This window comes from Conger conger, chromosome 11, assembly GCF_963514075.1.
Source record: "Conger conger chromosome 11, fConCon1.1, whole genome shotgun sequence".
NCBI classification, from domain to species: Eukaryota; Metazoa; Chordata; class Actinopteri; order Anguilliformes; family Congridae; genus Conger; species Conger conger.
Genome location: NC_083770.1, coordinates 8,531,635 through 8,556,654, shown reverse-complemented (window position 1 = coordinate 8,556,654; position 25,020 = coordinate 8,531,635). Strand labels below are relative to the sequence as shown.

Below are 25,020 nucleotides of genomic sequence, written 5' to 3'. Positions count from 1 at the left end.
GTGCTCCATAACATGGGCTTTTACATCAGCCGAGTTTACACGACAAGACTTGACATACTGTACGTAGATACCCAAGTCATTGTATTCTACAGAAATTGGGCCAAACTGCACATAGGAACATGCTGGATGAACCATGGAAAAATACAAAAAAAAAACAATGTAAAAATATACGGTACATATGCCGCTTTTGATCAGAGGGAGAAATCTGAACGTGGAGGAAGACGAAAATAAAGATTGGTACCCAGTTCCTGGTCTATGCGCCATACCTGATTAAAACAGTATGATGATTCATTCCGCAGCGACACAGCCCTCACGCTCCACTGGCTCCACATGTGACTAACATCAATACCAGCATTAGTGGGAGGCTGAGTCTTCTGGGCAGTAAACATTGGGCATGGAACTAAAAAAAGAAAGCAAATGGAAGGAGACCTATTGTTGGAAATGAATTCCATTCAGCATTCGCTGCCGTTTCCGTTTGGTTTTTCAGTGAAATCAGTAGGTTTTGGACATTTCCGGAATGCCGTGCAACTCAGTTTGCAACAAACTGCTAATGGAGCCCCACACAGTACATCTGGGCTTTGTAGTTCTTTCCTGCCCTGGTCACTACTCTGACAGTTAGCTGAGAACCCTCAAGGTTGAGTGACAGTCTGCCAAGGTCCAACCTGTGGCAGGTCTATAGCAAAGATAAGCATCTCTCTCTGTAAGAGTCTACAGCCTGAATGTAATACGACCATAAGAGGACCCGGAACGCATTTACTAACGCATTACTGTCGGCCTGCATTGCCAGAGTTACGCAAATGGCTGTGCGTCAGTCAAGTCCGATTTTTAAACTGTGATTTTGCTGTCAAGGCCAAATTTAACTACACAATAGTCATACTGGAAATAAATATGAAAAACATTTTTAAGCAGCGTGTTTGAAGTACATCCAAGCGACCAGTCAGCACAAGGATTTTTCCAAGTTGTAATATACAATAGGAATTCATCTTTGGATGAGCTTACATATAAAGTACATATCAATAAATATGTATAAGCCAAAAAGCCATAAACAACAGTATGGAACATTTTTAAATAGATGTATTGGATCATTTACTGCGTGCAAAAGGCTGTGCTTCCAAATATCACCAGATCCCGATTCCCTTGTTCAGCTAAATTTTATCTGCGACCGAGGGCTATAAAGTTGGATATTGACAAACACTCACATTGACTTCAACTCCTAGGTATCCAGGCAACATTTTTCTTCTGTATGAATATTAGTTTATTGAATAAGTGGCATCTGTTTTCCTCCGCATCACAGTTAGGGTAGGTATTTCTTTGTGACAGCTGCAGCTGATTTATAGGTCTGAATGCTCTGAAGAAAAATAGTGCTAAGCAAAAATTTCCAATACATCCCCCTGCCGTATTTAATTAAGTTCAGAGATGTTACACACTGTATTTGAACCCTGAAAGCAGCCTGACAGCACAAGACCACACTGATAGCAATGCAGACTGCTTAAAGGGGAACTTCATATGCACTGGGATTGTCCTTGTGGGTACCTACGTGTGTTTAAAAACAAGTCACAGCGTAGGTGGAGCTACATCCAGATCAAATTAAAATGACTAAGCTGGATTTCCGATGTGCTGTAAGTAACCACATATATTGTAGTCTTCTAAGGAACAACCGTTAAACAGTGGCCTCTCTACATTAGGGGCCAGTAGGGTACTAGTTGGTGGTATTGCGTTCTTATCTCTCATTGACTTTCTTATCTCTGAAGCACTGCAGTTCAATGAAGAAAATTGGTTTTGAATCGCTCAACCTTAGATAGATATTATCCGTAATTCCTCTCTTAAAATGCACTCAAAGTAAAAAAAAAAAAAAGTTTGTGCAATCTGTACTGTAGTGTACAGTGTTCGATGCTGCCAATTATGTGTCAGTGGGGCCAGCCCCAGAACCAATAGCCTTGGCAGTATGACAGGGAACCCCTTCTGAGTATGTCATAGAGGATTTTATATGTTCGATCGCCTCGGCCCCATGTCTAGTAACGCCCGCATAAACGCCCGCGTCAATTGGCTATATTCTCATTGTAGTTGTAGCTGTTGTAGCAGTCTCTTTATAACTAGATTACTTTTGTGCCAGCCTAACAAATATCACGAAGAACGAGGTTGAAAACCCTATCAGCCAAGCAGGAAAGGATCAGAGATCTCCCGTCGAGATGTGGTAGGCTAAACTAACTTGGTCAAATCCTTTGAAACTACCTATTTTTACATTTTAGCTAGACGAGCACAATGTGGTGCTTTTGTAAATCTCACCACAGAAAGTAAGATTAATTCAGAAAATTAGCAGAAAAAATTAACAAATTAAGATTGCTTACGCTGCCCCTTCTGCTGGACTAATTTTCATTGAATAATTCTTTGATAAAGCTTGTTGTATTAATGCTAATTCGTTTGCTGTGTTATTGTAAAATTTATGAAAATAGTTTCCATAGCCTACACATAATTTCAGGTAGATTGAGCTGATCCTGTAGCCTATTTAACAATACATTTTCTGTTCTTACTCTTTGTGGTAGCCTAATATTTGACTGTAATAAAATGACCTGTTGTAATTCCCTGTTTCCTCACTGCATAGTGCAGTTGCAGACCAGTTACCCCACAATATAAACATTTACACTCACGCCACTATAAAAATACATCAGTATTTTTAGCACAAATACCTTATGCGCCAATGGAAATGTCTAAACATTGGGTCCAGTTCAACAGCACAATACGAATGATTGCATCACAATATATTGTTCCTCCTTTTGTAAAAGTTGCATCAAAGTGCCAAATGAAATTAGACTCGTAACCGACACATTTTTCCAACGATCGAAAGAGCTCTTATGTTGTTCCATTTCATACAATGCAGGTAAGATATGGCGTACATATTACTGTTCTAACTGTATCCTAAGACAAACACCAAAACACTTTCAGTAATAATCGTAAGCAAAAATAATGTAGTTATGAAATCTACTTAATGAACTTTAACACACAACCGCAATCTATGGATCAGTATTTTCTAATTACCATTGTGTCGGTTTAGGAAAATTAAACCAATACACAAAGTCATATGTCCAATACTATCTATCAAAATGGTTTAATTACCAACAGATATTTGGGGCTGACAACTCCATTTTATAGATTTTTTTTCTTTCTTTTCTGCATGTCTGACATTGCTGAAAAAGCAGACTTGTTTATATGGTTTCCTAATGGACCTATAATTAGAATGTATTAGGGTAATAAATAATTAACACGGCTGTCATTATTTGTCACTTGATGATGCTATTATACTTCTAATCACCATCTGTGTAAAATATGACAAGCATATCGACCACATCAGGCCAGCAGTTCATAAGACGATGTCCGAGGATGCCCTGAAGACATACTACAGATAGAGCACCTTCATTTCATGTCATTGTGGATCACCGTTCAAAACCTATGATTTGATGTATGATTCCAATCATATCCACTTCAAAATACCTGGAAAATTCACCAAAACCTTCCACATAACAAGGGGGCCAGCGGGAAAAGTGATTGGAATCGGAGTTTTACGCTTCACTGAACAGCAAAGCCCCCTAATCTTTAAAGACCTACACTATCTTGGATTTTTTTTCTAAGTCTGTATTCAAACATGAACATTACATGCTGTACAGTAAGTAGCCTAAGAAATCCTTCTACTACAAAAACAGACTAACATGTTCACACTACAGTACATGCTTACCAAATAACAGTGGATGATATTAGAAAACGTGACCACTGTCACTAATGCCACACCACACCCTGCAGCTGATTCACAACACACCTCAGAGCATGGTCTGGCTGTAGCTCTACTACTGTGAAACCCTGCTGAAGAAACAGCTCAAGCTTTGTTTTGAAACGGCTGGTAGCTGGCTGACCAGTTCATGGTTGACCAGCTCATACCCAGCTAGACCAGCTTTAAGACCAGCTTGGCCAGTCATGGTTGACCAGCTCATACCTAACTAGACAAGCTTTACGACCAGCTTGGCCATGCTGGTTGACCAGCTCATACCCAGCTAGACCAGCTTTATGACCAACTAGGCCATGCTGGTTGACCAGCTCATACCGAGCTAGACCAGCTTATGACCAGCTTAGCCATGCAGGTTGACCAACTCATTCCCAGCTAGATCAGCTTTATGACCAGGTTGGCCATGCTGAGTGACCAGCCCAATTGTCAAGCTGATCAAGCTGGCGTAGCTGTTTTACAGCAGGCAAGTGGGAGGAGGGGGCGCCCGTTACCTGTCAGGGTTCTGCGTGCACACGTGCATCTGCAGCAAGATGCGCTGGGTGAAGGTCTTGAAGCACTGGCCGCACTTCCACAGGTGCCAGTCGCTGAACTCGGTGCTCAGCTGGCTGGTAGAGGTGGGGCTGGCCAGCACGCGCTGGTTCTTGGCGTTCATCTGGTTGTAGCCGGACTCTGTGTGCCCGGGCTTGTCCATCATGGAGAAGCTCCTGGCGCAAGGGGAGTGGGGGAAGACCATGGAGCGGGGTAGCACCGCCGACGGGGGTTTGCCCGTCTTGCCGAACGGCTGCAGGGTCTCCTGTCTGGACATGGCTTCCATGACTGTGGTGGGGACATTCACTGTTGGAAGAAACCAACTGGTTTTTGTACAGCTTTAATGGGGGGAAATGGCTTTGATTCAATCAGCCCTTTTCTAAAAAAATGAAGGCAAATGTTAGTTATTTCTCTGTGAAGAAAACAACTTGTAAGCCAAAGTCAAGGACAAATATTTTGGTGAGAAATTTGAATTCACTGTGTATAAGGTAAAGATAATAGCTCATAATTCCAAGTGCACTGGTAGATTTAAATGTAAATGTAAACCCTGAATATACGAGAAGGGTGAGAAATTTCATATCACTTTTCAACCACAATTCATAGCTACCTCCAGTAGCTAGCTAAGCTAATATTATCAATTTGACTGGCAAATAACCAAGACTAAATGCATTCAGCTTAGCATGATTGATAAAACATGGTGTAAAATTATGCGCATCAATGGGTCTTACAAAAGCTTGATGGCTTCCTTGTGTTACATTTCAGTTTTTCATAGAAAAAAATGGTTGGCAAAATAACTGCTGAGGTTTCTTTCTCGAAGTTTTTTCCCATAATTCTAATGGTAAAATATGAATGTGTGGTAAATCGTTGCGACATTATTCGTGATGCTGTCCTGGAATTCACAAAAACTGTTTTCAAAATGTTGCATTCATTATACATTACATTACTGAATACAGTGCAGTGCTTTTTTTGCTTTTTTATGCATTTGCCCTAACCCTTGCATGTGTAACGTGTGCTGACAAACGGAACTACCCAATTCTTACATCATTCGTCTCCTGTGGCATGCAAACATGCTAAATTGATCTTATACTGATATTATGCGGAGATGGATAATTATGTCATTTGTAAGTTGCCCGTGGCTGTTATCGACATTTGCATTAAACTTCTTGCGTATTTTCAATTAATTTTGCTACACACACCATAAGCAACCAAATCTGTTTGCAATTAGTCTGCTGAAGAAAAAATGGTCAACAGATCGGTTTGTGCCAATTCTAAGCATTGACACTGACTGAGCAAGTTGTATGGCTTCTGTCCTGTTGCTAGTGCTGATGCAGACTCTTCTTGGTTCACAAATCCCACTAACAAACCTACACTCACTGAGCACTTTATTAGGAACATTTTTACTTTATTACACCTACTTATTCATGCGATTATCTAATCAGCCAATTGTGTGGCAGCAGTGCAATGCATACAATCATGTAGATACGGCCAGGAGCTTCAGTTAATGTTCACATCAACCATCAGAATGGTGAAAAATGTGATCTAAATAACTTTGACCGTGGAATGATTGTTGGTGGCAGACAGGGTGGTTTGAGTGTCTCAGAAACTGCTGATCTCCTGGGATTTTCACGCACACTTGTCTCTAGAGTTTGCAAAGACTGATGCCAAAAAGAAAACAAAAAAAATCAAGTGAGCAGCAGTTCTGCAGACAGAAATGCCTTGCTAAAATGACACAAATGTCAGAGCATGGCACAGTCACCAGTTGTCCTAATTTTACCGTCAGAGGGTTAATGAGACATTAAGCAGAATGGCCAGACTGGTCAAAGCTGACAGGAAGGTGACAGTAATGCAAATAACCACACAGTGGTATGCGGAAGAGCATCTCTGACCACACAACGCATCATAACTCTAAGTGGATAGGCTAGCAAACTACTTACAGTAGAAGTCTAAAAATGAAGTCTAAACCTAAGAAAGTGCTCGGTGAGAGTATTTATTCCTTCTACCATGTAAATTAATCAGAGGATTGAAAGCAACAATAAGTGCCATCGAGGTGGTGTCAGGCCATGATAAGCCAAGGCCTACAATGCCACATTATCTCAGCTAGCTACTGGATCACTAAGAATTACGCTTGATGTGTTTTAAGCATAACCAGCTGCAAAGAGGGGAACATTTTATTGTAATGCTCTTATAAGAAACACATGAAGATTCTCCAGTGTTGTTTCACATTGAACTTTCACTATATTAAGAAGTCAAAGCCATAATAATTCAACTGTGGACAAACCACATCCCACATTCTTTGTATTGCAACATGCTGTGTACAGAAACACAAATTTACAAAACCGTAATATGATACCTGTGGGACATTGAGTAGGGCACTCTTATTTAATAAAGAAAATTCATCTAATGTAATAAAAATCTCTCTGTGTGTAATATTGCTGTGACGTCTATGAACACTAAAGGAAAAAAGCAGAAAGGAAAAAGTGCATGTACAGTAACAGTAAGTGCACATACAAAAAAGATTAAGAAAATTAAAAGGAAGGATGCATCACTTCAAATATTGCCCAACTCCTACATTTGACCCATTAAGCCAGAATTAAGTTTAAAATTTGGCCCCAAGTATTTCAGCATCCATTGTAAATAACATCATCAACTGGACTGGGACATCACCTTCATGCAAAGCAAGTTTCAGAGTGAGCAGGAAATGTGACTACATATGAAACAGAACATGTGTTAGATTTGATATCAGCACAGATGCAGATGTTTTACACTGTTTCAAAGGTGGATAAGCAACAGATGTTGAAAGAACCTTCAATGTTTCCTCAGGTTTAACAGAAAGATTCATTATAAAAGAGACACAGTTCTGTGACTACCCCTCACTAATGCACAACTCCTTTTACTATTATCTTCGTCTTCTGGATAGCACTGCAATATGCATAGCTGCTGTTTGAATGTCTATTATGTCTCATGCAAGAACACAACATAAACCTAATTAAGTTAGTACACTATAATTAAAGACATAAAGCAGAGCACATCATACACTATTAGGTATTCTCTGTACAAAGTGATATGTTTTTTTCTACTTTACCAGAGTTTATATGAGTATAAAAGGAATAAAACATAATCTGTCAGTGTAAAATGTACTCAGATTTGATTTAATGCTTTGTTGTGTATAAGAGTCTTTGAACATAACCACAATTGGACATTACAACTATAACAAATTTATCTTTAATTTCTTTGTCTATTTATAGATAACTTCTTTGCCTACAACTGTTATAGCTGCCCTATGCATTGACCATCTTACATTATATACGGTTATTTATTCCACAGAAAATATATGGTGTGTTTCCATTACATCTGCAACTGAAAATCCCACCCGCCCAAATATTTTTTCATTGAGCATAAATAAATATTACATATTATCATATTATGGAACCAGAACTCCTATCTCAGTGCAGAAATTTTAACAACCCCCCCCCCCCTTCTTGGTGCAGCATAGTGAAATAGACCCCTCCCCATGCTATTGCTACGAATTGAAGCAGATCCGAATTGAACTTGTATCTTACTGCCCCATCACACACAAACACACGTACTGGCATGCGCTCACACACACACGCACACACACACATACATACACACACACAAATCAGGGACTACTACATTTGCTACGTTATGCTGTGCTTGTTTAAAAAACAATTTTACATTTAATTTTGCTATATTACTGCAGGACACGCTTACTACAGCTCTGTCTGAATGCTGAAATGCTGGCACATGCACAGCGTTATCAACACGACATTCAGCCGTATTTATACAGCACAGAACCAGATGGCAGGATACTGTGCATCTCTCAACAATGAAGCAGAACTAGCACGATAGCACGGCAATATCCATCCAAATACGCTTAGAACTGAAAAAGGAAAAAAAAACAAAAAACATTCAATTGCCATTGCTAATTCAATGGTTATATCTGTCAGGATGAACAATGTGGATCTGTGTTACAATCCAGTCACTGTCAGGGCTGCCAAGAATGAGTTGACCGATAGAGGTTTCTGAGCCAAGGGTGAGATGTGTCCAGCCGTCATGCTGCAAACCATTACGTCCCATTATATGTCAATGAAGCGAACGAGAAGCCCTGTGATTCAACCATCCCTGGTCTTTCCTGGTATTGTCTTTCTGGTTTTCTCATCCTGAAGTATTTCAATGCTGGCATATATCGGTTGGTTTGTCTTGTGCTGGCTACTTCCACTATCGAACCAGCCAAATGTCAAGACTGAGCTTCTAGGCCAGCAGTCATGATATCTGGACCTCAAATCCCAATCCAGCCCTGGTTTTCTTTTCTCCCAGGTTGTTAGCTCAACAGTCAGTGCTACTGATTGGCCAGACTGCCTTCACACCTGACGCCCTGGTAAAAGGATGGTGGAAAACCAGAAGTTCTTGAACATCAAGGATTTCATGATCCCTGCTCTAGGCTGTTCTCCAGGTAATCTCAGCTGAATGCCTCTGTCTTGGGCCTATGTTGAGCTTAAGTGTTAAATTCAGTCTGTTAAGATCACGTGCAATCATAATCATTCTGCCAGTGGCAAGAGTAAACTAGACTAGACTCTACAGTACATCCTATACAAATGACACCCAAAGCAAAGTTTGTCATATGTATCTAGTTATTTTAATGTCAACAAAGTACAAACAATCAATGACTTACTGTCTTTAGATATTTTTCAAAACGTCTAAAAATCTGAAAATAAAAACACAAATGTACAAATTAAACAATAAATCATAAAATTCCAACCTGCCTACATCCTGTCGTCTCTTTCCTAACTCATTGTGTAATACTTGTTGTATAGTGTTACATTGTGTAAAAAAGTATATTTGCTTTGCAGAAGATTAAATATATGCATCGAACAGGCATGAGCCATTTTTATTTCCAATTATATTTACTAACCGTTTTTTAAAAGACAGAAATGTTTGACAGCACACCATTTTTGAATACCATTGAAGAAGGGGTGTCTGTATAAAGAAATCTTGTTTCTGTATGAAACAGTCATCAAATAGCTGGCTAAACATCTGGTGGTTCCCTGAACCACACCAGCTCCATGCTGAGAGAGGCCTTGTATCATCACCTCTCCCAGAGCTTCAGGGAGATGTGACCACTGGCTGAACATACAGTACGGACTAAAACATATTTCACTGAGTTTTTCATTGCCTGTATTCATTCTCTCATGTCTGCCAATATTGCTCTGGCAGCTGCAAAATTAGGGCACCTGCATGTGTACTAACATACTGAATTAGCAAAATATTTGTTTGACCAAATATGCTCATTTTAACCTCACCTGGAGAAAGCATTGTGCCCATCTGAAAACACCTGCCGTTCAGTTACAAAAGTCTGTCAATCAATATTTAGGCCCCCACACATATCTTTCATGTTTTTGAGCTTCTCATACCATCGTGGAGCTTTTGATTTGTGTTCCATACTGAACCAAATAAAACAATTGCAATTTTGGTAGAAGTACTCATATTTTAGAGTCAAACTGCTATTATTCTGAGCTGTTTGTAAAATGATTTCCCACGTGATATGACATGTTTTAGCATCATTATTGGACAATTTTAACAAAGAGAGCAGACCACAGGAGGCAGAGGGGGAGGGGGGATTGGGCTCTGGGGGCAGGGTTAGGGAACCTACCTCACTGCTCTTTGCAAACATTTTGTGGGTGTTTTAGATACCCAAACCAGGAAGAGAACACTGTTGTGTGTGGGCCTTTAACAATTAAACCCAGATCAGTATTCAGCACAGTATTTTATTCCCAGAAAGGGATTGTTCTCATCAGGTGGAAAAAATGGATTTGCCCAGGCTAATTGGTTTTGCTGACAGCTTCGGACAGTTCCAGTGTCAGCGAATGCCAGCTTGCTGCAGCTTCGCAGAGCAAATAGATATCGAGAGGACAGTGTTTCGGTCTGAAAGCCTGAAAATGTTAGAGTGTTTCTGAATGGTTATGGGTTTGCTATGACAAAGGAAATGTATTAGAGCCCAAAGCCATGGTAAGCCACGTTGGTCATTTTTTAAACAGAACTGCCTGTGGAGCCCTCTACCATGGGACCATAATGCATAAATCAAAATAGCGAGCAGTATGTTCTCCATAAAGGAGACGAGGCATGGGACTATTGATTTAAGCTGAATATGCTGATGTCTGAGCACTGTACGCTACTTTCTTCATTGTTTACTGCATTTTGATGGCATGAGGGGGGAAGGAGGTTGGGTGTGGCCAGTTTGGTTTGGGTGGGGGCTGGGGGTTTGAGTTACTGTTCCATCTTTATGTACTGAACAATTTTGGAATGAAGGTTTACAGAAAAAGTCAGTTGAATAAACTTAACTTTGACCAGACATAGGTAATAAATGTTTAACATGTAAACACAATTCCATCAGACTCAGGGATTCAGGACCTCCACTAGCCAACAACTTTCAGAGAGGCCAGACGGAACAGTATGGCACAAAATGTTGGTTGGCACTGAAACGGTCATTCATTGCTCATTGAGAGCCTTACTAATTCATACTCTAAATTTGCTGTCAAGAAGACGCTTGTCTCATGAAGGTAAACCTCTTTTACCACTACAAACCATTTATAGATTTATAGAAGTGCCCAATTAAGTGTTTTCTATACTTTCGATGAAAGTTATTGAAAGTCTTATGCATAAACACCGATAATTACAGTAGCTACAAGGAGACATTGTGTCTTGCCTTCAGTAGGACAAATATAATTTTCCAAATGGTTTTCATGGTAAAAACAATGAAAATACTCATTGCGGCATCACATATTTGCTACCACACTGTGTCGTTCGCTTTTGTTCAATTCTTGGTCGTATCAAACCGCATTTGATCCCTTTTCCGAATGATATTCAGCTGTTTTCACACAAAACAAGACATGTATCATCAATCAGGGTGCCAAGACCAATCAACATGATGCAGAAATAAATGTTACGGAATATGTCTCAGACTACCCTGACAAGGCACTGTCAAAATACCACAAATTGAAAAGTCTCTCTATGTTAATCTCCCTCTGGCTTGGGTTGAAGCAATGTTTTGGTCTTTAACTTTGACTTACCAATAAGTTAAATATATTAACAATTGTAAATATGCACAATGTGTACATGATACGGACCCAAATTTGATCCCTGATATGACATCCCAGTTTCCTAATTAGTTGATCCAGGAAAAGAGTTTTACTGCCATCTCTGATCAGCCAGAATAATGTGGTCCAATACTGCAGTCCGTTGTACTTCTTTCTCAAACTCTCTGATTGCAACCAGTCATGGGAATATTGAAAAAAGACATTCTAAAAGAACCACTGCATGCTTGGAAAAATAATCCAAATTTGCACTGTAATAAAAAGCAAACATACTGAGTTTTCTAAAGACCTTTGAAATGGCATCGCATACTGTTTGCTGTTCCAATAAACACTTTGTTGTTGCAATTGTTCTACGGGCAAAGAAAGACGCATTCAATGACAATGGAATGTTTTTAATACTTTTTCTGCATAAATCTTTGATTAAAAACACACCTATGTCTGTTTCGAGTAAGGGGCTGTCTGGTGAATTTCAAAATATCTTGTAGTGATGATCTGGCTGACAGAAAAATGCATATTAGAAATGTCTATTAGAGCATTACTAAGAACAGAGCATCTTCACACTGTTTTTAGTTATATTGGCAGGAAATTAACTATGGAATTAAGCTGAATATTAACAATATATTCAACACACTCCTATATTCAGCATAGTTCCATTTCTACTGACTAGTTTTCTGACCAATCAAGGAGGAAGTGCTTACTGATGCCAATGGATTAAAAAGAGTGGCTTTTCCAAACTCACTCACAAAATAAAGTTATGTCATTGATGATGTCACCCTAAAATAATCATTTTGATGGGCTCCTCATTCATGCTCAAGTAACAGTTCCCTGTGGCACAGAACACGTACAGTAATGTACTGTAGATCAAAGTTCGACAAGGGCCGGATCTTTCTTAAAACTGGTACATGCAGGCCACATTTCCCACATACAATATTTGACAATGTATGAGCATATTAAGATATATCTATTACTTATTAAGTCATGACAGGGATGAGCTGATACTGTGCAGATGCAGACCTGCACATGGCCACAGTTTTTGATAATACTTTTTCTTCTGAATAATAAACGGCCCAAGAGTATGCATAAGGTGGGCTGTTAGCCCCATCACAAGCTGAAATAGTAGTAATAATAGTAGTGTGTTTTCGTAATAGTAGTAATATTCATACTGTGGCCGAGCTCGGTCTGTTCGAGGGAATCGGGGAAGTCTGGGACCATGCCTGCTGGTGAAGTGGGCACACGCACCTGGGTTGTTAGCCCAAGCTTTAAGAGTGTGCTTCTTTTCACAGCAGAGAGAGAGAGGGGGAGAGAGAGACGAGGGGTGAGGGGGAGAAAGAGAAAGAGAGAGAGGGAGAGAGAGAGGGAGGGAGTGAGCGAGAGAGAGAAAGAGATGACAGATTTCTGATTTATTTGTCTTTGTTATTTTAGTTTATTATTTCTGCCAGGATCCCGTGACGGTGAACGGTGAAGATCTTTGTTTTGTTTGTTTGTTTAAGAACTCGCTCTCTCTCTCTAATAAAAAGTCTGTGAAAACTGGAATTTCTGTATCTCCCTGTGTCCAGCTATCCTGGACCTCTAAGGGGAGTGTATATATTTAGAAAACCTTGTCATGCAGCAGAGTACACACTATTTACATTATAAAAATATATGACCACTTACATAATTTAATTGAGTTCATTTAAAGTCATGAATTAACCATTACAGAACACATACAGTATACACACAAGAATAGGCTGTTAAATCACTAGAAAGTGATAATTCATATAATCAAAGGCATGAAGCGAACTCATGGAAAGATTCAATTTCAATGAGGCTATCAAGGCAAACAAAAATACCGAACATTAACGTGCTATGCTAGACATGCCGGTGGCTACTCTGACCACAGCATGGCCTGGGAAGGGAGGTTTTTGGTCCTCAGGGGATTCCCTGCCTGTTAGCATGATAAAAACTCTTCTGGTCAGGGGGGGTTTCTGTAGGCTGCTGAGCAGTCGTTCAGCACATTGACTGCGCCGCTGATCGAGTGGGTCTAATAAAAAGTAGCAAGTTACCTATGAATTATAAACAACTTTTGTGACAACCATATAACATGCTACAATACTGCCAGTCTGGTTTTAACACTGAAATGCAGACACACACATAGTCTTTTAAGACAAAAAGAGAGTCTGAATATCACAGCAGAGTACACCAGTAGTGGTATCTATTAGTAATATTATGTGTTTTCCCATAGAAACGCACACAAAATCATGACAAACCGGGAGTTTTTCCAACAGCCAGGTTTGTCACAACAGATCCCTCTGGCTCAACTGCATAGTGCTGTGGTCCTCACCCCTGGTCCTGGGGAGCAGGGTGTGCTGGTTTTCGTTTATGCCTTAACATCAGCAACCAATTCAGACCCAAGAAACCAGGTGAGGTGAGTTAACAGTGTAATTAACTGCTTTTATCGGTCAATTATGTGATGACTAACAATGAAACCAGCACTCCCTGCGGCTCTCCAGAGCCAGGAGTGAGGACCATTGGCGTAGTGGATATTGGTCATGAATACACAGAGAGCACACAGTACAACACACTGTTTAAGTTCCCTCTTACCCTTTTTCTTCATTATAGACACATTTGAGGAACCCTGTATGCTTCATACAACCACAGAACACCTCTGTGCCGTACTTCATAGGCATTCAAATCTGCGTTTGTTAATCGCTCGTAAATAGCTCTTTTTCCGCCAATTGAGCAATTAAGATTTCGCAATCAGCAGACCAGATACAAGGCAACAATGAGATGACAAATCAATAAGTCACTTAATTCTATTTGAACTACATATTACTGTGATCATCCATCTGTAGTTTAAGAGGCGAATGTCTTGTTTCCTCTTACGTCTTTTATATCGTATACAGTAATATCTCATTCTGTCTCTGTTGGACATGCATTGCCATATTGTCTGTAAATGGTTACAGTCACTGTAAGCTGTATACCTACAGTAAATTGTTCATTCCGGACGGTCAGTTGGATTGCTTTTATTCATGCCGATCATGTGACTTAAACAACTTAAAGCCACTGCAAAAAAACGAAACCAAAACACCTACTAACTAATGCAGCTTTCCAAATGTGTTGACGCTATTGCCTTCATGTGATTAGCTGAAATATTCTAGACTATAAAGTATAGGCTGAAAGGTTTTCAGGATGAGCTGTCTATGCAGGATCTGAAACACGTGCATTGGCTTACCCTGTGGTGCAAGCTCAACATAGATAATGGTGTAAGGTCGCTGTGCACCCAGTATTGTCATAAATACACTCTGGTTAAAGTACATACATGGAGATACATATAACACAAATTAATCCAGATGTGTAGACCAAAGACATCAGATCCAGAAAATTGCAGAAAACTGTTGCCTACTGATAGATATAAAATATTCCCATGAAATACAAAAACTTTAATAGAATGTGCAGCTCACTCATCTGTGCTACATCTAGCGATGAGAATGAGGTTTTATTATTCCCATAATAAAAAAAAATGACCACAACTAAACACAATGATTGCTTCAACATCAGTGCACACATGAGAGCTATTCTGGTTTTCATCAAGCTCCACTCTTCTATAACTGCATATTTCTTAAAAACAGTAAAATGTTCCATTCGTATAATTTAATCAGAAGGATGACAAGCAATTAAACTAACATCCTTGACTGAAACTTGCTTTAAAAGGCAAGTGCCCTTTCAGAAAAAAACTGAATGTGAAGGAAAGCGTCCATTTACAGAGATATAATCCCAAACTACAGATCACAGTAGAATATTCTTCCAAAAACTGTTTAGTGACAGTAGTTCACTTCATTTAAAAAGGGCAATTTGATACTTGCTGCCCTTTGCTGGAAAAAACAACACCCAAATGACCAGGGGCCAGCAGGTATCACAGGGAGACTGTTCTTAACACAGCTAATCGGTCTCAGACAAGCCATAAACACTCAGCTGCCATCTGCTTTTCAAAGACAACTACCTGACTCTAAGTCCCGCCTCCAAGCATATCTCCACCAACCACACAGCGAGTACGCCTACAGGCTGGCCCAGGGGTCGGCAACCCTGGTCCTGGAGAATCACAGGGTGTGTGGCGACTAAAGCACTCGATTACAGACTTCACTCACCTCACCTGTTTTCTTGGGTCTGATTTGGTTGCTGGTATTAAGGTGAAAGCAAAAACCAGCACACCCTGCGGCTCTCTCCAGGACAAGGGTTGCCAACCCCTGGGCTAGCCTAGCACAAAGTCTATTTCACTAGATATAATACCATGTTTAAACTCCAGTGACATCTCACAAAACAATCAATGTTATAAGGCATTGTTTATGTCTGCGTTTGAATGGTGATACGCAGTATGTAGTCTACGATATCCAGGGGTAGGTTTGAGTACGCTCACGCTTACATGTGCATGTGTTTTCTCTTTAAAATTCAAATGACACTGAAAGAAGTATGAATAGAACCAGGCAAATGAAAGGCAGAAAAGAACAGCTTGACACAGATACTGCCATATAAAAGAGCCAGAGGAGCAGACATGACTGATCTCACAGTAACATGGTGGAGCGTCAGGAGAGAGGAGTATGAGGAACTATAAGGATTGGATGAAATGAGGTGGTGTGTGAGAGACACAGCTTTGGGAGAGAGGAGGTGTGTGAGAGACAGAGAGTTTTGGGAGAGAGGAGGTGTGTGAGAGACAGGTTTGGGAGAGAGGAGGTGTGTGAGAGACAGGTTTGGGAGAGAGGAGGCATGTGAGAGACAGGTTTGGGAGAGAGGAGGTGTGTGAGGGACACAGCTTTGGGAGAGAGGAGGTGTGTGAGGGACACAGCTTTGGGAGTGAGGAGGTGTGTGAGAAAAGTGAGCTTTTGGAGAGAGGAGGTGTGTGAGGGACACAGGTTTTGGAGAGAGGAGGTGTGTGAGAGACACAGCTTTTGGAGAGAGGAGGTGTGTGAGGGACACAGGTTTGGGAGAGAGGAGGTGTGTGAGGGACACAGCTTTGGGAGAGAGGAGGTGTGTGAGGGACACAGCTTTGGGAGTGAGGAGGTGTGTGAGAGACAGAGAGTTTTGGGAGAGAGGAGGTGTGTGAGAGACAGAGAGTTTTGGGAGAGAGGAGGTGTGTGAGAGACAGAGAGTTTTGGGAGAGAGGAGGTGTGTGAGAGACAGAGAGTTTTGGGAGAGAGGAGGTGTGTGAGAGACAGAGAGTTTTGGGAGTGAGGAGGTGTGTGAGAGACAGGTTTGGGAGAGAGGAGGTGTGTGACGGACAGAGAGTTTTGGGAGAGAGGTGTATTAGGACAGCGATGTTTGCCGAGAGGTGATTGAGGCGCCGTAAAAGGGAGGAAGATGAAGGAAGTTTGAGTAAGAGGAGGTGCAATGTGAAGAGGACAGGAAGGAGATGTACAGGGGAGGTTGTGTGGGGCTGTCTGAGAAGAGCAGAGGTTTCTTACAGTTCTCGTCCTGTGCGATGCATTGTAGGGGGATCCCGAAAAAGGAGGTGTAGCTGTCATTGTACCAGACAAGGAGCTCTGTCCCTCGAGGGATGTCCATGCACGCTCTGTAGAATATACACGACCTGGACCAAGGAGACACAAACGTATCTTAGCATTTATAACATAACGCAGTACGTATCTACAGAGTAGCAGTGAATATTATCCACAAATGAGAGTATAAGTATGAATACATATCCTACTCCGTACTAAATAAAAATCATATGTGGGCAATGCAAAGGACTGTCTGCAAGAGGGCCATCTGCTCTGACAGAAGTACTATGTAATCAAGTACATGCCCAGAAATCACAGAATTTCTTTCTCTTTACTCTTGGAAAAACTCTGCAGGCAATGAACTGAAGATTTTTCTTTTTTACCAAGAAAAAGTGTCAGCACTGATGCAACTCTTTTTACTGGAGCGGTGGGAGAACAGAAGACTTTGCCACATTCTTGAGGCGGTGAGATATGTACGGGTGAAGATATTCCGTCACTGCAAAATGACCTCTGGCAGTGATAAAACAGAGATCAATATAAACTGCAGAATCGAAATATTTTACTTGCAGCTGCAAAAATTAAATTTATCTTCTGCGTCCTTACATGTGTAGCCATGCTGCGATTCCCAGACGTTTGCTGGGTTAGCAGAACGTTTTTTTTAACCCCCATATACTTTAAAATATATCAGCAATAATACGAAGAATAATAAAAACCAAAATTCTACAAATATTTGACAAAAAAAAACTCTGGGCTTTGGTCTCAGCAGCCGGGCCGAAGCCTGTGAACTTTATTAATTCTTTCCACCGCGACGTAAAAATAAAACAAGGACGGGGCCTACAAATCACACACATCTCATAACCTGAGAAAAAAAAACACAGGACTACACCATGTATTTTATATCCTTGTAACATTTCGTCTCTCAGTTTGGCTTCACTTAACATAAACACTGCAGCGCACAAATAAATGTACTTGGACTAAATGACTCAGTTGGCTGCTGAAAGAGGGCTGTTTTCTGAGCGATGGGTGGTCTCTCACTCTTTCGGAGAGGGGTGAAAGAGTGTAAATGTATACCGTTTCTTACAAGCCCTCCGCCGCTCCGCTTCCAGAAACTCGCACAGATCTCAGCGCGGTGAGGCACATCAAAGGCATTTTTTTCGTTTCGGATAATATTTCCCTTGCTGACATGTATTTAGTATTGTGGTTGGATGACTCATAAAAGAGGGCCGCGGGGCGTCCCGGGCGCAGGCTGACTGAAGCGCACGCCAGTGGACGTTATTGTCAGAGCGAAAACAAAACAGCCATCCCAGGGTCAATCAATCACGGGCCGCTTTGAAGAGAATTCCTTTTCGATATAGCGAATCATAACACGCGGGATTCAAACCAGCTGACGGCGCGGGGAGAGGACATCCTCCCCGCGCCGGGATGAGCGGCGCGCTGCCGCCGCGGCGACCGCCGTGTTCCGGGTTCTCCGTTACGTCTCCGCGGTTACGGCGGGCCCGCAGAGCCCAGAGACGCGGTCGGCGGTCTTACCTCACGGGTTCCTGCCGCAGCAGTGACTGCGGCGGTGATTCCCCGCTGAAGAATACTGCTCAAGCTAGGTTTTGAAACAGCTGGTAGATGGTTGGCCAGTTCAGACCGGCTCCCAGCTCGACACGGTTTAGCTGGTTGACCGGTTTAGACCAGCTTGACATGGTAGGACCGGCATGTTTTAGCTCAGGTAAGCTGCCAACACTAGCTGGTCAATCAGATCATACCCAGCCAGACCAGCTTCATGACCAGCTTGGCTGTGCTGGTTGACCAGCTCATACCCAGCTAGACCAGCTTTATGACCAGCTTAGCCAAGCTGGTTGACCAGCTCATACCCAGCTAGACCAGCTTATTACCAGCTTGGTCATGCTGGTTGACCAGCTCATACCCAGCTAGACCAGCTTATGACCAGCTTGGTCATGCTGGTTGACCAGCTCATACCCAGCTAGACCAGCTTATGACCAACTTGGTCATGCTGGTTGACCAACTCATACCCAGCCAGACCAGCTTTATGACCAGCTTGAGCAGCTCAAGAATTTTACAGCAGGGTTGTTATTTCCTGAACTGCTGGTGTACCCTCTCAGGAGCACCACATTTTACCAGGAAAGTAGTCGTTACCAGCAGACAGTTGGCCCTGAACTAGACCCCGCCATGCCAGGGCGTTCTCTTCTTGCCATCAATGTGTGGCTCTGAGCCATTTAAGGATTTGCATCGAAAGAGTTTGCCCTTTATTTTCTGTCCGGTTTTCATTTTGTTAGTGTTGGGTCTCAACAGCATTCTCAAAGCTATTAAATTCATTTTTTATCACACTGATTAAAAGCACCCTTCGTATGTACAAATATTGACATTAGGACCACGATGAATTGTGTTTCCCAAGCCATCTTATAAAACTCAGACACACTCAATACTAAAACTTGACAAACATCTATTAAAATGTCACATTTCGGATAATTATTAGTTTCATGAGAAATATTACTGGGTATTTCAATTGCAGAGCTCACTGAGCACAGAAAGTCCTCGACCTACGTCATGTCGACTCCTGTAAATCAAGTCAGCTGATGGGAGACAAATGGGGACCTGGAGATGCTCCAAGCAACTCCCAACACATGTACACAGCAACAGCAATGATATTAACCCTTTAAGGTGTCTTAACTGTACATTCTAATGGCAATGTAACAATTTACTGCCAATCAAAAACAAGAAAGTTCAATAACATTCACTTAGAATTTTGAAGCTATACAAAATGCAAAGGGTTTATACTACTACTACTACTACTACTACTACTACTACTAATAATAATAATAATAATAATAATAATAATAATAAAGCTTATAATGAAGATGAGAAATCTAAGAAGGTAAATGAACCTAAACAGCAATGAAAAAAACACATTAATGTATGAAAAATACACCCAAATTGCTTCAATGACAAAACTGCTGGTTGTAAGGCATAAACGAGCACAGACCTGCTTGATATTTCCTATCATGTAATCTATACAGCATGATCCAAAGTACCCTGTCCATGTGCCCGGGGAACAGCAGACACATTTGCCATTGTTGTAAACCAATTTGGGATGGCTAAGCCGATTGTAAAATCTCCTGTGAATGCTTATGTATCCCACTCAATGGCCTTAACCCTGCATTGCTCCAGGGGAGGATTGTCTCCTGCTCAGTCTAATCAACTGTACGTCGCTCTGGATAAGAACGTCTGCCAAATGCCAATAATGTAATGTAATTCTGAAATCCACTGGGAGGGATGCGCACCGAGCACAGCTGATGCAAGCAGACTGCGAGTATCCAATCAACCATAGGGGTCGCTAATGGGCAAGGTAGTGTTCTTCTCTGTTGTTGCAGTGAAATGTGACTCCTAGCTATTTGCTACCAATATAGTCTGGATTTACAACAGCCAGGCCAATAGGGAGCACAGTTTTTGTCCTGACAAAAAAAGGTTACAATTCTGATAAAATAACACCATAGCATCTTCATGACACAAAATATGGCTTGGCTTTCATTCACAATTGTAAGTGCTGGGAAAAGGTACAAGATTGACATTAATTTTTAAGGTTTTTTTTTTTCACATTTTTTAATTTTTTTCAATGTAAGAAAGGGTTAAAATTGATTATGCATACTCTCAGGTCAGATGCAACACTTCTGGAAGAGCGGCTCCAATTTTCTGAATTTGGAGTTAAAAGAAACAAGATCACAATTCTGGCCCTCTCCTTGATGAGACTGAATTGTTTCATCAAGAAAACCCAAACGTCCCTATGGCTATAAAACAGTCTTTGATTTTACACATAGAAACCACAATTCCATTCCATTCTGATTATGTTTTGAATGAGATTTTAAACAACCATGTTCAGTATCGCTCATTTTTGTTCCACAGTCCAAATTACATTAAAAAATAGTTAACACTCAGTCACGCTAGTGAGATTAATCCTTCTCTACCCCCTATGCTGCCTTTGCAAACATAAATTAAATGATGTTACGGCTGCCATTTTAGATTTAACCTAACATTTTTTGCCAAAGAAAAATTGTAAAGTCCAGATTTGAAGTGAAGTGAAAAGGTCATTGCAGGCCATCATGACATCAGATGTAAACACCATGACCTACACGTCAAGATGGAGTCAACGAGAAGGCTAGGATGTCATTAGTTACGGAGAAAATGGGTTTCTTTATTCTCTGTTGTGTTACTGTTATCTTATTTGCCAGAAAACTCTCACTGAACAAACTCTTCTTTGTGAAACAATTGCACTTAATGCAGTCAAAGTAAACAACAAATGTTGGTTCAACCCAAGCATTTATAACATCGTGGCTATAAAAGAGGTAACAGGCAGAGCAACATTATGACAGACATTATACATATCAGCTCAGACTGATTGATTTAAACAGCTGACATTATAGAGGCGAAGGCTTCAGGGCACATTGCTGTCATTCAGTATAACTGGGCAGTACTATGCCTCGCTGTTTTATCCAGGCACTAATGTACATGACATATTGAAGTTCCTGGGTGCTGCTGTAAGTCTGTTTGATCACATGTCTGGCAGAAGCGTTTGGCTGCCATATTTACATATGTTCATTGCGATACCTATTTAGCGATGTGTACATTTTTGCAACTTCTCAGCTACTGCAAATTCTTTCTATTCCACTCCATGTATTCTCCGAACTATTCCCCCCCCCCCTTACGACTACATAAATATAAGCATATGTCATACCTATAAAGATTTGACATACAATGGGCCTCATTTAACACACGCGAGCTGAACTAAATTCACAGTAAATCCATCGGAAATGCATTTCCACAAATGTGGGATGTTGGATTTATCAAAGTTTTTTGATGTCAGTTTTTTCGTAGGAGCCGAACAAACAAGTAGTCTCAGCTGTACGTACTGTGAGAGGAAATGAAAGATCACGGTTGCAAAGTGTGTTTTGTTATTTTATTATTCCATTACTTAATATTGTATTTATATATAAATAACAGTACAGTACAGTACGACCACTTGTTTATATATAAAATATTTATTTTATTTAGAGTGGCAAAATTATTTGAATATGCCAATTGGATATTATAATTATTCATATCATATAAAAACGCATCAGGATTCAATGGGTAATGTTTCATTCCGGTAATCCTGATTAATTAATGCTTATGTGGCAATATACCCTTGTTATATAAATAATATAAATTCCACAAAACACGTATTTGGCATGGCGTAGCCTACTACGCTGACAAAATAACAAACTATAACGGTAAGTTCAAGTTCATGTTACACCTGCTAACATCATGATAGGCTATAGAAGTGGCATGACATGTAGCTGATGCACCTGCTGATGAACCAGTTTTTCATGATTATAAATGCTGTATAGCTACACTTGTCTGTAATCACTTAATATGTCATTATATGATATGTGTTCTTATATAAGCAGATAATCATAAGTGAATTGTATTCAAAAGTTTAATTTTTAAATGAAAATGGTAGTCTTGTAAGCTCATTGGGAGGGAGGGGGGTGCATTGTTTTGTTATTTAAGTATCTTGGTACGTACTGGTGTTCACGATGACATCTATCTTAACAGATGTCATATTTTAAAATAAATGACCACCCGCCATATTTAGAAATGCATGGCATCTAATCCTACATCAGTTTCACCCTTCTTCCCTCCGTTGGAATTACACGGTACTGCATGTGGCGAAACGCATGTCGGAATAGATCCCATGCATTTTAAAATATGGCGGTGGTTAAGCAGGTGATTTTTATGTTATGGCTGATAGGTGTATGTTTTTGGCTTCTTGTACTTCCATTAACAGAACTTCAATCTCTGTTTCAGGTATGTATGGTGTTTTTAGGGCTTCAATTTATGCTAATCACAAATTTTGTGCACGTGCCCTTGATTTACGATTACTTGGTATTTTTCAACGTACACATGTGGATATGAAAAAAGCTGTGTTTACACCCCTTTCATGAATATGGCGAAAGTTGTTAGTTTTTTTCAGATCCCAATATATCAAATATCGATAAATGAGGCCCAATGTGTGGGTATTTGTACCTATGTATATGAGTGTGAGTGTACTGTCTGCATATGCGACCTGCTCCATCAAAATCAGTCGTATTGGCCCCAAAATGAATTACTCGAAAGAGGTAGCGTTATCTCTCTACTCCAGATAACAAGGGTGTTGTGTCCCGTTTCAGTTTGAGTGCCACCGAACCATTCCTATATCGACATCGATTTTCATGAAATTGGTCGTCGCGACTTGCGACTGATTATGACAGAGCGGGTCACATATACTGATTTGTATATGCACTGTTTATGCACTGTATGCAATGTAGAACCAAAAGGCACTACAATGGCCTGTAAAGGTCGTAGGTTCGCATGCTCTCGGTACCTGTACTGGACCACCATCATGTTCTGCTCTCCGCAATGCCGAGCACAGCGGATGTACCGCATCCAGCTGGACTTGCTGGGCTCGTTGCCGTCGATAAAGTGCTGTAAGGTCCCTTCCTGGTCGTAGATCTGAAAGGGAAGGGAGAGGGCGGCTCATTACTGCAGGCTGTGAAGATGGATTTGGTTAAGTTTCTGTTTTGGTTTCTTCATATTTTTTTCTTTACAACCATCAATAACATAGAAAATCAAACTTAAATTTCATTTCATTTTTACTGACTACTCTCACTTTATGAGACAACTGTACATGTCACGTTGAAGAATGTAATGTTTAATCTCATGTTTAGTCATGAGTATTTGTAACGTAATGTAATGGTTGTTTGCCGACAGTTGATGGGAACAGTACTGGTACAGTATCACAATTAAGTATCTTCTGTTTTTCTTCTGAAGCACCACGGTCAAGAAGGTTGAGGTTCATAGTGGATAAAGACAATGGACTTGCATATGGACATGAAGCCCATCTCAGGGAATAATCCTCTCATTCAGTATATATGTTGAAGTCTTCCATAATCAAAGCTCCATCAGTAACACGGACTAAGCCTGACAGAAATTCACTGAACTCCATGCATGAGACAGAGTAGGGCCCAGGAGACTGAAGAACACGTGCGAGAAAAGGATGGCATTTCAAGTGGTTGGTTTTTTCACACGATCCTATAACTCCAATGACACTGACTCAATGACACACTGTGGGTGGTTCTTCGGAACTGGCTATTCCAATGCGGTTTTGTAATCGTCATTCCAGCCAGCATGCTGCTATCTGTAATGCAGAGAATCTCTGGAATCTCCCACAGTTGGATAAGGTCTGGAGACTGCATTTTATTTTTTTTGCAGGGGAAGTTCCAAGAGGATGATGAGAACATTTGCTTGCTCGCCATGTTATGTCGAGCCCTTGGGAGATTGGGTTATCTCTCTGTGCCAACCCAAGATTTAAAGGTGCAGTGTAATGGAGAATTAATGTAACAATAAGCTTCAAAAAGCAAGGTTGTCAGTTTACAGTGACTATTATAGTATATTTTTTGGATTGCGTTTTCATCTTGGCACCAATCAGCATTCTTAATCACTTTTACTGCAGTCTCAAAATATATATATATTTTTTCCATTCATGAGCTTTCTGTATGAAAAATCTGATTGCTTCTGCCAATCATTCATTTATAAATGCTTTCATATATTTATTTCCACCATGAAACAGACATCTGCCATTATCTTAATTAAAATGAAGACATATGCAGGTCAGAATATTGTTTGCACCACTACATCTCTTTGGTATGCACATTCTGTTCCTCATACGTCTGCTTCATACCCCTACAGTGAACTGTGCACTTCCATACCGTCTCTTTAGTATATTTACATAAGTCTTTTTGGAAATATACAGCGCAGTCGATAAGTATTTGGACAGTGGTACAATTTCTGTTCTTTTGGCTCTGCACTCGACCAGGTTGGATTTGAAATTAAGCAATGAATATGAGGTTAAAGTGCAGACTGTAACATGTAATTTGAGGGTATGACTATCCATATTGAGTGATCCGTGCAGGAATTACATCCCTTTTTATACATTCTGCGCCCCCCCCCCCCCTTTTTAGGGGACCAAATATAATTGGACAGCTGTTTCTGATTAGCCAGGTGTATTCAATCGCTTCCTAAGTGCAGGCAAAAAGAGCTTTCAGTATCTAGTATT

The 25,020-nt window shown here is 40.6% G+C and overlaps 1 protein-coding gene across 1 annotated transcript in view; it reads right to left on the bottom strand.

Annotated features, from left to right (window-relative positions):
* Positions 1-25,020, bottom strand: part of prdm6 (PR domain containing 6) — a 67,273-nt gene that overhangs the window by 11,057 nt on the left and 31,196 nt on the right. Inside the window, exons 4-6 of the mRNA XM_061261772.1 lie at positions 23,290-23,417; positions 16,851-16,975; positions 4,267-4,609 (exon numbers count right to left, since the gene is read on the bottom strand). Of these exons, the coding sequence (XP_061117756.1) occupies positions 4,267-4,609; positions 16,851-16,975; positions 23,290-23,417 (596 nt within the window). The remainder of the gene's footprint in view (positions 1-4,266; positions 4,610-16,850; positions 16,976-23,289; positions 23,418-25,020) is intronic.